This window comes from Thamnophis elegans, chromosome 1 (genome assembly GCF_009769535.1).
Source record: "Thamnophis elegans isolate rThaEle1 chromosome 1, rThaEle1.pri, whole genome shotgun sequence".
Lineage (NCBI taxonomy): Eukaryota > Metazoa > Chordata > Lepidosauria > Squamata > Colubridae > Thamnophis > Thamnophis elegans.
Window position 1 is genome coordinate 27,879,675 of NC_045541.1, and position 12,959 is coordinate 27,892,633.

At 40.2% G+C, this 12,959-nt stretch overlaps 1 protein-coding gene across 1 annotated transcript in view; it reads left to right on the forward strand.

The window, feature by feature from the left end:
• The window catches only part of STK39 (serine/threonine kinase 39), a 127,671-nt gene that overhangs the window by 55,471 nt on the left and 59,241 nt on the right, over positions 1 to 12,959 (forward strand). The window contains exons 6-7 of the mRNA XM_032219343.1: positions 11,612 to 11,721; positions 12,560 to 12,661. Coding sequence (XP_032075234.1) covers positions 11,612 to 11,721; positions 12,560 to 12,661 — 212 coding nt within the window. The remainder of the gene's footprint in view (positions 1 to 11,611; positions 11,722 to 12,559; positions 12,662 to 12,959) is intronic.

Sequence of the window (12,959 nt, forward strand, 5' to 3'; positions counted from 1 at the left end):
AAGTGGTATTAGCACTTCACGTGATCTTGATTCTATCCCTCTGTTTATGCAGCCTAGAACTGTGTTGGCTTTTTTGGCAGCTGCTGCACACTGCTGGCTCATATTTAGATGGTTGTCAAAGATCCCTTTCACAGTTACTACTATTGAGCAAGGTACCACCTATACTGTACCTGTGCATTTCGTTTTTCTTGCCTAAATGTAGAACCTTACTCTCTTCACAATTGAATTTCATTTTATTAGATAGTGTCCAAAGTTTAAGTTTGTCAAGATCCTTATGTATCTTAAGCCTATCTTCTGGAATGTTGGCTATTCCTGTCAGCTTGGTGTCATCTGCAAATTTGATGAGTTCCCCATTTATTACCTCATCCAAATAATTGATGAAGATGTTGAAGAATACTGGGCCTAAAACAGAGCCTTGGGGTACTCCACTCCCTCCCTGTAGATGCAGTTCCATTGAGGACTACATGTTGAGTGCGGTTGATCAGCCAGTTACGAATCCATCTGATGGTGATGCTGCTAACCCACATTCTTCTACTTTATCTAGTAGTAGATAAAGGTTATGGTCTACCTTATCAAATGCTTGTTGCTGATTGCAGCCAGAAAGTGATGAAATACTTTTAAGGTTGAAAATGCCATGTAAATGGAATAGGAATGGAATAGAATACTTTATTTGGCCAAATGTGATTAGAACAGACAAAGAATTTGCCTCCGGTGCAGAAGCTCTCAGTATATATGCAAATAACCGAGTAATAATCATAATAACAAGACCAACCAGAGTAGAAAAGATGAGAAGGATAATAGTAATATATAGTCATACTACATGGATAAATATACTTAGACATAAGATGCGGGAATTAGGTTTTCAGCAAAGTGATGGGGAGCAAAAAACTCTGGTTGTTTTGACATGCAAAACATAACATACTATGGGCTTAATGTCAGACAATAGGATTCTTGCTATTTCCGGTGCACCTCCCCACTTATAGTGCTGGAGCAGATTGGAAGTTGTATATGCTGTGCAGAAGAGGAGGAAGAATCTGTTTTGTCAGCAGCTTTGATTCTTCTGGCAATGAGTCAGCATCGTGTGTAAATTCCCAACACGGCTTTGATGACATGAAAAATCTTCTGGTTCATAGGGAAAGCATTGTCAGTCAGGGTAGATAAAAATTGATGCTTTTTTTTTAAAAAAAAAATGGATTAAAAAAATTAAATTGGATGTTTAAAATTTAATTTGGATTTTTTTATTTTTATCAAATTTATTTTAATAAAATGCTTTTGTAGTAAAAATCTATTTAAAGATACCATATTTTTTGGAGTATAAGACCCACCTTTTTCTCTCAAAAAAGAGGCTGAAAATCTGGGCAGGTCTTATACACTGAATAGAGCATTTTTTGCCTCCTGAAACCCCGCCTCCTTCACCCAAATGGCCATGTATAGCCTTTAGGAGGCTTTCAGAGTGCTCCTGGGTGCTAGGGAGGGCAGAAACAGGCCGGGTTTTTTGCTCAATTTTGCCCTCCCCCCGCCCCCAGGAGCATTCTATAAGCCTTCTAAAGGGTATGCATATATTCTGTAATATTTACATTTTTGGTAAACTCATTCAATGAATCCAAGCTCTGCAAGCTAAATAGGAAACCTTCATTTTGTTTGCAAATAATAATATTGCAGATTCTAATGCAAGAATGAGTCCTTACATTTAAAGAGCACCTGTCATTTCAGATCCATCATGGCAGCCCCTGTTAGCGGACACCAACTCACATGCTCTCCGCCACGTCCCTCATCTTTTTATATCACTGTCGCATCACCAGCCATCCCTTCATAAAGTGAATGGGACTGTTGGTGAGTCAACAGTGGGTCAGAGGAAAAGCTGCTGCAGATCGAGATGACAGTTGCTCTTTAGAAATTATTATTTAAATCAAGTTGATTTAAATCAAGGCTTTTTACTAGTGATTTAAATCGTGATTTAAATTGACTTGATTTAAATCAAATCCACCCTGTTGGCAGTTCAACTTTTTCTCCTTTGATAAATTACTTGAAGAAGGGCCCTTCCGAATTAATTCAGCATGGCTGCTGATCTGCATTCTAGAATTCCATTTCTCCACGTATGGGTTGCAGGACAACAGATAAAGAATTGTGCCTTTCTCCTCCTGGTTTCTGAGCAGGCTTACCTGTTTTGATGTATGTCGAATGCAAAGCAACATGAGGTTCCAGAGCCTTGGATGGAATGGAACCTACATGTACTTTTTGGCAGAGTAATCATGCACAAGAAAGAGCTGGTTTGGGGTAGTGGTTGAGGCATCGGTTTGGAAACTGGAAGGCTGGGAGTTCTAGTCCCGCCTTAGGCACAAAGTTGGATCAGTTACTTGGCTCAGTCAATGAGTTGTAGGAAGAAGAATACAGTGACAAATCACATCTGAAAATCTTGCTAAGAAAACTGCAGGGACTAGTCCAGGCTGTCTCTGGGAGTCAACACTGACCTGTAGGCATAAAAAAAATTCATATAAAAAGCACAAGAGCATTACTACTTAATTAGATCTGACATTCATTCTGCAGAAGTAAATGCAACAGCAGAGAAGCGAGAATGGGTGAGAGCTGCAAATCACACAGCGCATCTATGCTGGGAGAGAGAAAAAGCAGCTTAAAGCAATGGTACATGATGCAGTCGCCAATGTTTTAAGGGAAGTTAATTTAAGGCCAGGAAATTCCATGAATGAAAATGACTGTGTTCAGGTGGCACAGTGAAAATGACTGTGTTCAGGTGGCACAGTGGTTAGGGTGCAGTACTGCAGGCCACTTCAGCTGACTGTTATCTGCAATTCAGCAGTTGTAATCTCACCGGCTCAAGGTTGACTCAGCCTTCCATCCTTCCGAGGTGGGTGAAATGAGGACCCAGACTGTGGGGGCGATATGCTGACTCTGTAAACCGCTTAGAGAGGGCTGAAAGCCCTATGAAGCGGTATATAAGTCCAACTGCTATTGCTATTGCTAAAAACGAAACCCAAATTTTAAGCTTATGCAATATACATTGCATAATATAATGCAATACAATACGATACAATGCAATATAATATATAATCTCCTGCTTACATTAAAATGTGTTTTTAAATTATACAGGATTTCTTTAAAAAAAAATAGTTTATAACATACAATATAACAATATGAAAGAAAATGGTAGGAAAAGAGGGGAGGGAGAAGAGAGGGAAAAGGGGGGGAGGAAAGACGAGGAATGGCTTCCAACTCCTTTTGGTGCAGTAAAATAAAATAATACTCCACTTTTTACTTTTAAATGATAGTATAAACTAGCCATTTCTATAACAACAAACCTATCTAATTGGTAAAACCCAAAATCAAAGTTTCATTTTTTTCTACCTCAAGCACAAAGTCCAGAAGCGGTTTCCAAAGCAGAACAATAGTAATTGTGTTTTTTCTTTAATCAAAGCAGTCAATTTAGCTATCTCTGCTAACTCCAACTTTTACAGCCATTCATCCATTGTGAGAAACAAAATGCCCCCCCCCTTTTTTTTGCATAAAACCATCCTGCAGTTGTCAGCATATACTGTATAACCCTGATGGAAAACGTAGGGCATATGTGCCACAGGTGGCACATGGAGCCATATTTGCCGGCATGGCAACTCTCAGCCCTCAGCCAGCTGATTTTTAGCCTTCCGGAGAGTCGGTGGAAGCCATTTTCGCCCTCCAGAGGGTAAAAACTCTCCCTCGCATGGGGAGGATGGTGGTGTCGCGTGCATGCACGTGGGGGTCCTGCGTGCATGCGAGGGAGGAGTGTTGCATGCGCAGGTGGGTGGGCATGCGTGCACGCGCAATGTCATTCACACACAAAAAATTGGTACATTTTTAGAAAAAGGTTAGTGATCACTGCTGTATAACTCTTTCCATTTAACCCAAAAGAAAAGTTTTTGGTTTTATTGTTATATTCACTTTGAGAACCTTCTGTATTATGCTGTGAATGCTACTCATTATACTGGGTTTCTTTTGACTGTTTCCAATGAAATATTTTTATTTTATTTTATAAAGCTCTATGGATCTCATCGTTTTATTTGGTATATAGATTAGAAATCAATTATTAAAAGTGTGTGGTCTGTTTATTTCAGCCAGTGAAGGCAATAATTTAGTTCATGGAGAGGACACCACACAAATTCATTTGAGTATTTTAAAGAGTCACAGTATCACAAAATCTATGAAACCCTTTTTTCTTAGCAAAAAGAAGGTGCAGACTTGGCACCTTGGCAAAGAATTCAAATTTAAATAGTCTTAACTCTGTGTTTGTTTAAATAATGCATTGCATAGCCTAAGTTGCTTTGTAAAAGTGATAAAGTATTAAAGACTTTGGCAAGTTGCTGAGTTTTAATTCTGGAACAATAAAAATCAGTGTACCAGCATTGCAATTCCTGACTTGAAACCATCACAAAATTTTCCTGATACTAAGACGCTAATTACAATCTTAATGACCTGAAGCTTGTAGTTCTGACTTGTGCCATCAGCTTGATGGCTGCCTAGTTCACCATAACATTTTGTCACAATTCAGTTCAGGATTCTTTGTTAAACAAGTCACATTGGCCTGTTATGATTAAGAAATAATCACAAACCATAAAGGGTAAACACTCACAATTTGTTAAAGCAAAACAGTACCATGTTTCTCCAAAAATAAGACAGGGTTTTATTTTATTTTCACCCCCGAAATAAGCGCTTGACCTTATTTTTGAGGAAGTCTTGTTATTTTTGAGGTGCAGGAGGCAGAGAGTGTGGTCACCTCATGGTTTCTGCTTTGATGAAATATTTTCGGGGAGGGCTTATTTTCAGGGGAGGGCTTATTTTAGTGCACGCGCTCAAAAGCCTGATTGGGCTTATAATCCGGGGAGGTCTTATTTTCAGGGAAACAGGGTACAAATCACATGTATTTTTATGTACCAAACCAAAGTTGTATTTATTTCTCATATTTGTATGCTGCTATAATCAAGGAGTGATTCCTTTTTTATTTTTTTTAAGCTAAAATGGTATGCCGCCTCCCCCCCCCCCCAGTTCTATCATCTTATTTTCTCTCACAGAGTTGACTGACTTCAGTATATAGTATTTTCATTCATTCTCTTGGTTTGTACAGTAAATATTTCTGCTTAAACTATAATATGAATATGAGGGTTTTGTCTGCATTTCTGACATGTTGGGGGAAGCTTTTAATTAATCTTAACTTCCCATTTCATAGGAAACAGGAAACCGTATTTTTAATATTTCAGTCAACCAAGGCACTGAACCATAAAATTCATTTAACGCTTTGGCTTTTTGTGAAGTTGGTAACCATGGCAAGGTTTGGGTGAGGTAGAAATCTGGAGAGTTTCCAAAAGGATGGCTTTATTTAATGTTGGAGACATGCAGACACATTCTGTGTGCAATCTGCAGATTCATCTACTCTCATGACTCTTCGTAGAAGAATGGTTGTAGCGGTCATAGCTAGGGGAGCCTTTGTACAACTTCGTGGTGTGCACCTGTTGTGCGCTTTTCCTGGATCACGAGGCGCTTTGGGCAGTCAGTCATGCTCTGGCCATCTCATGGTTGGATTACTGCAATGCTTTTTATTTAGGGCTACCCTTGAAGAATATTTGGAAGCTACAACTATACTGAATGTAGGGGCACAGACAGTTATGTAGACCCTTGAGTGCCATCGCTGTTATGTGAGATAAACTAGTAGCAAGTTTGCTTCTGGGTTCAATTCAAGGTGTTGGTCATTATCTTTGAAGCCCTTTGCAGCAGGGATCCCTGGGCCGCAGTCCACTACTAGAACTTGAGCCCTTCCAAACTGGGCCATGGAAGAGTCAGGTGAATGCTCGTCTGCACGCATCCCCACTTGGCCAAGTAGCGAGCAAACGTGGGTGCACATGCTCCATTTGTGTGATCCCTGCCTTGCATTGAACCACATGTGCTTTCCAGCCTCTCACATTCTCCCCCCCCCCAATCCGGTCGACAAAGCTGGAAAGGTTGGGGAACTCTGCTATATGGCATGGGTCCAGAGTTTCTGAGGTGTCATCTCTCCCCAATGGGACTAGCCTGCCCCTCTTATTCCAGTGGAAAAGGCCTACTAAAAGGCTTTTGGGTGGCAGAGTCCAGTCTGCTGTGACTCCCTTCTGGAATATTTTCCCACTGGAAATGAGCTCTGCTTCCACATTGCTGGCCTTCTGGAGGAGACTAAAAAACTGGCTCTTTTAACTGGCCTGTGCCCCCGACAGGGGCGTGGCACGACAAAACCGCGGTCCACTAAAGCGCGCCCGATTAAAGCACGTACCTGACGTCATCAGCAGCACGACAAATACGACTGCGGAGAAAAAAGGGTGCTTTAAAAAGCGCTTTTAAAGCAAGCCGATTCACGTAAAGGTAAGGGTTAGGTTTAGGGTTAGGGTTAGGTTAAGGGTTAGGGTTAGGTTTAGGGTTACGTTAAGCGTTAGGGTTAGGTTTAGGGTTAGGTTAAGGGTTAGCGTTAGGGTTAGGGTTAGGGTTAGGTTAAGGGTTAGGTTTAGGGTTAGGTTTAGGGTTAGGTTTGGGGGGGGTTAGGGTAAGGTTTTCGCGTTAATTTTAACTTTACCGCTCACAGCGTGATGTTTTCGTCGCGCTGTGATGACATCAGGTACGCGCTTTCGTCGAGCGCGCTTTAGTCTACCGCGGTTTTGTGGTGGAACCGACAGGGGAACGTTACATTGGGGAGAGAAGATGCCCATCTCCAGGTCATCCATCGTCTTGGTTTTTAGCTTATCTATTTAACTCTCCTAACTTGAATTGCCTCACATTATCTTTTAATTTTTTTTATTATATTATAAGCTGCCTGGAGTTGCTAATGTCAGTGAGATGGGCAACATAAAAATGTAACAAATAAATAAATGTGTTGTAACTGAACAAATTAAATCTTTATGCCTTTTCAATATTAACAGATTGATTATAGCACAACCATGTGTAACAGGATTTGAGTTCATTGGGTGTTAGCTTGGCTGGCATATATATACACATTGTTGGAAGGAATGAACATGAGGCAATGTAATGAAATAAAAATAAAATGGTTTGTGACAAACAATATGGTGGCGCTGGTGACAATGGAAATTTTGGCTTCAATGAGCTAATTTAGCCTTAGAGGCAATGTTGACTCCTGGTGACTGCCTGGACAGCTCCCTGCAGTTTTCTTGGCAAGGATTTCCATAAGGTGGAAGAGAAAGGGACTGGCCCAAGGTCACCCAGATGGTTTGTGCCTAAGTCAGGTCTAGAACTCACCATCTCCCGGTTTCTAGCCAGGTGCCTTAATCATTACAACAAACTGGCCTAGACAAGCCAGTTGATATAAAGATCCAAAAAGAACCATTATTTTGATTGAAGGTAGAAAAAAGAACAGAAGAAATCCTGCTAATATATTAAGAATATTTTTATTGCTTTGCCCATTGAGGCATGTACAGTGCCTTATTACTTAGATTTACAGCATGCTGTGCATGTATCCTGTAACAACTGCAAATTCTGGCAATTTAATTTTTTTGGGAAAATAAAGCTCAAATAAAAATACCATTTGGCCAATGTTGAATTAGTAATGATAAGGTCTCCACCAGAACGGTAATTGACAGTTTAAGGAAAGCTATTTCTAAACAGAGCTATCAAGTGGTCTTCATTCTCCTCTTTCAAAATTGCCAGTTTGCTCCTGACAAATCATTTTTGTTAAACCTTTAACTCTGAATGTGAGTATATACATCGCTATAGTTTTGTTCCAAGTTACAAAGAGTTTAGACAGTGGAAGGGATTGTATAACAGAGGGATTTCATTGGAGGTGACTGAACAGAGACAGGCCCTGATAAAGATACTGCATTCATTGAAAGTGGGTTGTGTTTCCTGACAACAGGATGGCTCATCTTTCTAGGGGTTTGCATATTTGGCTCAATTTTGGCCACATATTGAAAATGTTTGCAGACATTTTAAATGAGAATTCTTTATTCTTTATTGGCCAAGTGCAATTGGCCACACAAGGAATTTGTTCTCAGTGTACATAAAAGAAAAGATACACTCGTCACGAATCATAAGGTACAATACTTAATGATAGTCATAGGGTACAAATAAGCAATCAAATCATACGAGGAAACAATCAATATAAATCGTAAGAATACAAGCAACAAAGTTACCGTCGTACAGTCATAAGTGGGAGGAGATGGGTGATAGGAACTATGAGAAGATTAATAGTAATAGTAATGCAGACTTAGTGAATAGTTTGACAGTGGTGAGGGAATTATTTGTTTAGCAGAGTGATGGCATTCGGGGAAACTATCCTTGTGTCTAGTAGTTCTGGTGTGCAGTGCTCTAGAGCGTCGTCACTCTTCTAATTATCCTTTCTTGTTTAAAAAAGTAAGTTTTTTCCCCACAAAAAATAATTTACATCAGTATTTAATGCAAGGGTGTCAAACTGGCGTCCTGTGAGCCAGATGCGTCACACGCAGGTCCCATCCATTCCAGCTCCGCGAAGGGGAAAAAGTCACGATATATCATGTGACGGCAGCATAACGCCACAAGCTTTAACACCCGTGATCTAATGGGTTAAATATTGTTAAATATGATTGTTAAACAGTTGGGACTGTATCGTTTCGTAATGTAGGTGAGCGATTGTGCATTTACTTTTTCGTGGCTGTAGCTGAGCGCTACATCTTCATAACCTTTAAAATGCTGCTAAGAGGGCAGGAATGTATAGCTGAAACCAATGGGAAAGCAGTTTTAAATGTTTCAGGGGCACATCTTGTAGCTCAGATTGTAAGGGCATTAGACAGTCTGAGAATCCTGCCTATAATGGCTGATACTGTTTAAGGACTCATGATCAAAAGCTTGAAATAGTACTTTGAAGTCAACTCAGGAGCTAAGAGCTGGAGAAAAACTAGGTATAAATTAGCATTATAGTCCTAAGTTGTTACTGAAAAAGAGCTTTTCTTTATTTTTCTTTCTTTCTTCTTTTTTTTTTTTTGATATGTAATTGCTAGTGATATTTTAACTTATGAATGGTATCATTGCAAGCTAGAAATAATTGCTGTAATAAATGTAGACTAGCACTTAGATTTATGACTTTTGTTGTGTCGTCCAAAGTGTTGGGACTAAAGAGAATTAAATTGCACATTAATATAGGATGGAAAGGAGAAACCCCCACTCTTCCAGTATCACGTTGAGCTATTGAGAAGTGATTGTTTTTGAATATTATATAAGCATTACTAACTTCCAATAGTTCCTGTGGGTTTTTTGGGGAATGGGGGAAACACATGCTAAGAAAAAACACTTTATTACTTCCTTGCAAGTTTAAGACCGGGATGCATATTGATGGGCATAACTCCTATGGATTGGCTCACAGCAAAGAGTTTTAAAATTCTATTTGTTGCAGGTATCGCCCTGTTTAAAATAAGTAGTTTGAACTGTGTATTTTGGGATGCTTTAAAAAAAATTGTCTGAAAATAGGAGTGCTATAGGATTTCAAGATGAGTGCAGATATTCTGTACTTACAGTTAAATTATTTAAAGACGAATATAAGAACCTTGTTAGATGAAGCTGTTGAGCCCAGCCTGCTGTTTTCAGGTAGTTCACAAATAGGACAAAAATGCAAGATCAGCTTCCTATTTCAATAGAGAAGGACTGCATCTCCAAAGGTAGCCAAAGAAATCATTCTCAGACAACAAAACATTCAGGGATTAATAAAACTCCTGAACCCACACAGGCAGTTAAGAGAATAGCAACAGCAATAGCACTTAGACTTATATACCGCTTCATAGTGCTTTTACAGGCCTCCCTAAGCGGCTTACAGAATCAGCCTATTACCCTCAACAATCTGGGTCCTCATTTTACCCACCTTGGAAGGATGGAAGGCTGAGTCAACCTTGAACCTACTCAGATTTGAACTGCCAAATTGCAGGCAGCCGGCAGTCAGTAGAAGTAGCCTGCAGTACTGCACTTTAACCACTGCGCCACCATAGCTCTTATAATATCTTATGGTCATAATATCCTGCCCCATCCTTACCAGTTGGTAAGCTTTCACCTCTAGTTTGGACTAAGTGAAAGGTCCAGCCTACTTCAGAGGTAATGTCATGTTTACAAAGCATTAGGAAATCCCACAAAGAAGTATATAATGTGAATCCCGAAACACAAATTATCACCAGATATCTTGAAATGGCCTTTACTGCATTTTCAAAAAGTAGAGCAAAAAGAAATAAGTAAATAGGTAATAAACAGTAAGTTTGTTTGTAGATCTGCAGCCTGAATAGCAATAGCATTTAGACCTGTAAATACAGCCGAGTTACAGAGCATATTGCCCCCCAACAATCTGGGTCCCCACCACAGAAGGATGGAAGGTTGAGTCAACCTTGAGCCTGGTGAGACTTGAACTGCCAAACTGCAGTCAACGGAAGTAGCCTGCAGTAGCATTCTAACCAGTGCTGCCACCACAGCTCTTGGGCATTCATCCCTACACGTATCTGATTTATATTACATTTGGTGTTTTGTCATCAAGTGAATGCCTGCTTTTCTATAAATACATGACTTGATCTCAAATATGGCAATAATTATGTATGAACCATGCATAGCGCTGTCTACATTCTTCTGGGAGGCAAGTCTTCCTAAACAATCTTCTAGCAATGATGGGCAACCAGCAATCCATAGCTTTAGAATCGAGATGTGTTTACAAAAAGAATAAGCCATTTCCAGGCTGGTTTTGGCCCTTAAAAAGACCTGAAAAATGGCAAAAAAAACCAGGCATGCGTGAGCTGGCTAGCGTTCTGGTGCTTCGGCATGCATGCATTCCTGTTTGGGCACTTGGTGCCTAAAAGGTTCACCATCACTAGTATAGGGAGTCCTGTATATAAGTGTGTGCACAAATGTTCTCTGCATTGTAAGAACCTCTTGCCATTGGCAATTTTTGCCTGATACTAGGAATCTACTTCTTGCTCCCATTTCTTGCGACCCATTTCCTTCCATTCCTAAAGCCACCTAGTTCACTACTATAACATATTCCATCTAGCCCAGAATCCCATCCTAAGACGTGATCCTGTTACGCTTTTAGCTGTTTCTTGATTTGTGCACACACTGTTGCTACACTTCCCCTGCAACATTTGACCCCTTAATTAAGTTCCCCTCCCCAAGCCTTGCATGGCTGTTCACATTTTGCCTCTGATCTTTTGTCTTCATAAGACATTTTAAGCAGAAATAGATGTCAGGCTGCTTTTGTGTGTGTGTGTGTGTGCGCGCGCGCTACCCTTCTGTAATTTTGATGCAGATCTAATAATAGCATCTTTACATTCTGAACTTAGTGTAGGGGAATGTTGACCTAAAACGGTAGCGTGAAACAAACTGATTTCTTGTTTAGTCTCTGTATGGATTTTATGGTGCTATGAAGGAGACTAAAAATGTTGACAGACATGATTCATAGATGGAGGCTGTCTCATTTCTAAAACCCACATAACATTTTGCCTATTGAGAAAACATTAAATTAACCGCTTCATTTAAATAGAAGTCTCATACTGAAACTCCATAACTTAGAACAGGAGCTTCACATTTAGAATCTGAGTTTAATAAGTGAATTGAATGCTAAAAGAATGTCTGTGTTTTCTCTTCCTAGACTTTGGAGTTAGTGCATTTTTAGCCACAGGAGGTGATGTAACCCGTAACAAAGTAAGAAAGACCTTCGTTGGCACTCCATGTTGGATGGCTCCTGAAGTCATGGAACAGGTATAAGACCTAGATGTTTACTATGTGATATAAATAAAACATAAGGGAGTCCCTGTGGATTTTACTCCACTTGTCAGCATTCCAAGTAATGTACCCATTGAAAGCAGAACGCAGAGTCAGGCAGTTTCCTCAAAGAACAATTTATTGGGTACATCATATTGGCACAGATCTGGTGAAAACCGACTCTGAAAGTTCCGATGGTTTTCATCTAATTAAAAAGTGAAAGTCCCCCCCAGGTCACATTTTCTAATGGTGGTGCTGGCAGGTTGCCTAGTTACTCCACTCCTCCTCTTCTCAGCCATTTGTTGGAATGACCTTGGTTCCCATAAGAAGACTTTTTATTTTGATGGCAAAGGCCAAGATATCAAAAAAAAAAAAAAAAAAAACCCAAAAAACCTTCCCTTTCTCCCCCTCTGCCTTGTGGCAACCATGAAGCCTCAAAGATGGGCTAAGCCACGTTTGCTTCAGGGTTGACGCCGCTAGTCATTGCTGACTCTGGGGGACGGTGCTTATCTCTGTTTAAAGGCCATTGAGCCAGTGCTGTCTGAAGAAATTTCTGTGGTCATGTGGCAAGCATGACATCACGGAGCGCTGTTACCTTCCCACAAATACCTATGTATCTACTTATATTTGCATGCTTTCGAATTTTTAGGTTGGCGGGAACTGAGGCGAGGATGGGAGCTCACTCCTATCACGTTGCACTTGGGTCCTGAACCCAGACTGCTGGAGAAGCCCAGCGTCTTAACAGTCAAGCCACTACGCTGCCCTATTATATCATATACTGATTTAATATACCATTGCTAAATTAACTTTTCCGATTTACATTTCCCTTTGATAGGTGAGAGGCTATGACTTCAAGGCTGACATCTGGAGCTTTGGAATAACAGCCATTGAATTAGCCACAGGATCAGCACCTTACCACAAATACCCTCCGATGAAAGTAAGCCTATCTGGAAAATAAGCATGAAAATAAGCATGAAAAGTTGTATGACTAACTTTTCAAGTTTGGATCTAGAGCTTGTACAAGATCTGCATCAGAAATGTATTGACCTCGTCATAGCTGGGACATGGCTGAGGACCCTGGTTATCGATACCTTCCTCCCAGATATAAGCTATCAAGGGTGGAAAAATGTTGATTCCCTGCCGTCTCACCTCTCCGTCTTTTTGTCTCCATCCCGATGATCTTTTTAGACAGGGTTTTCTTTAGCCTGGTGTGGTTGCTGCGTCCTTTTGTGATT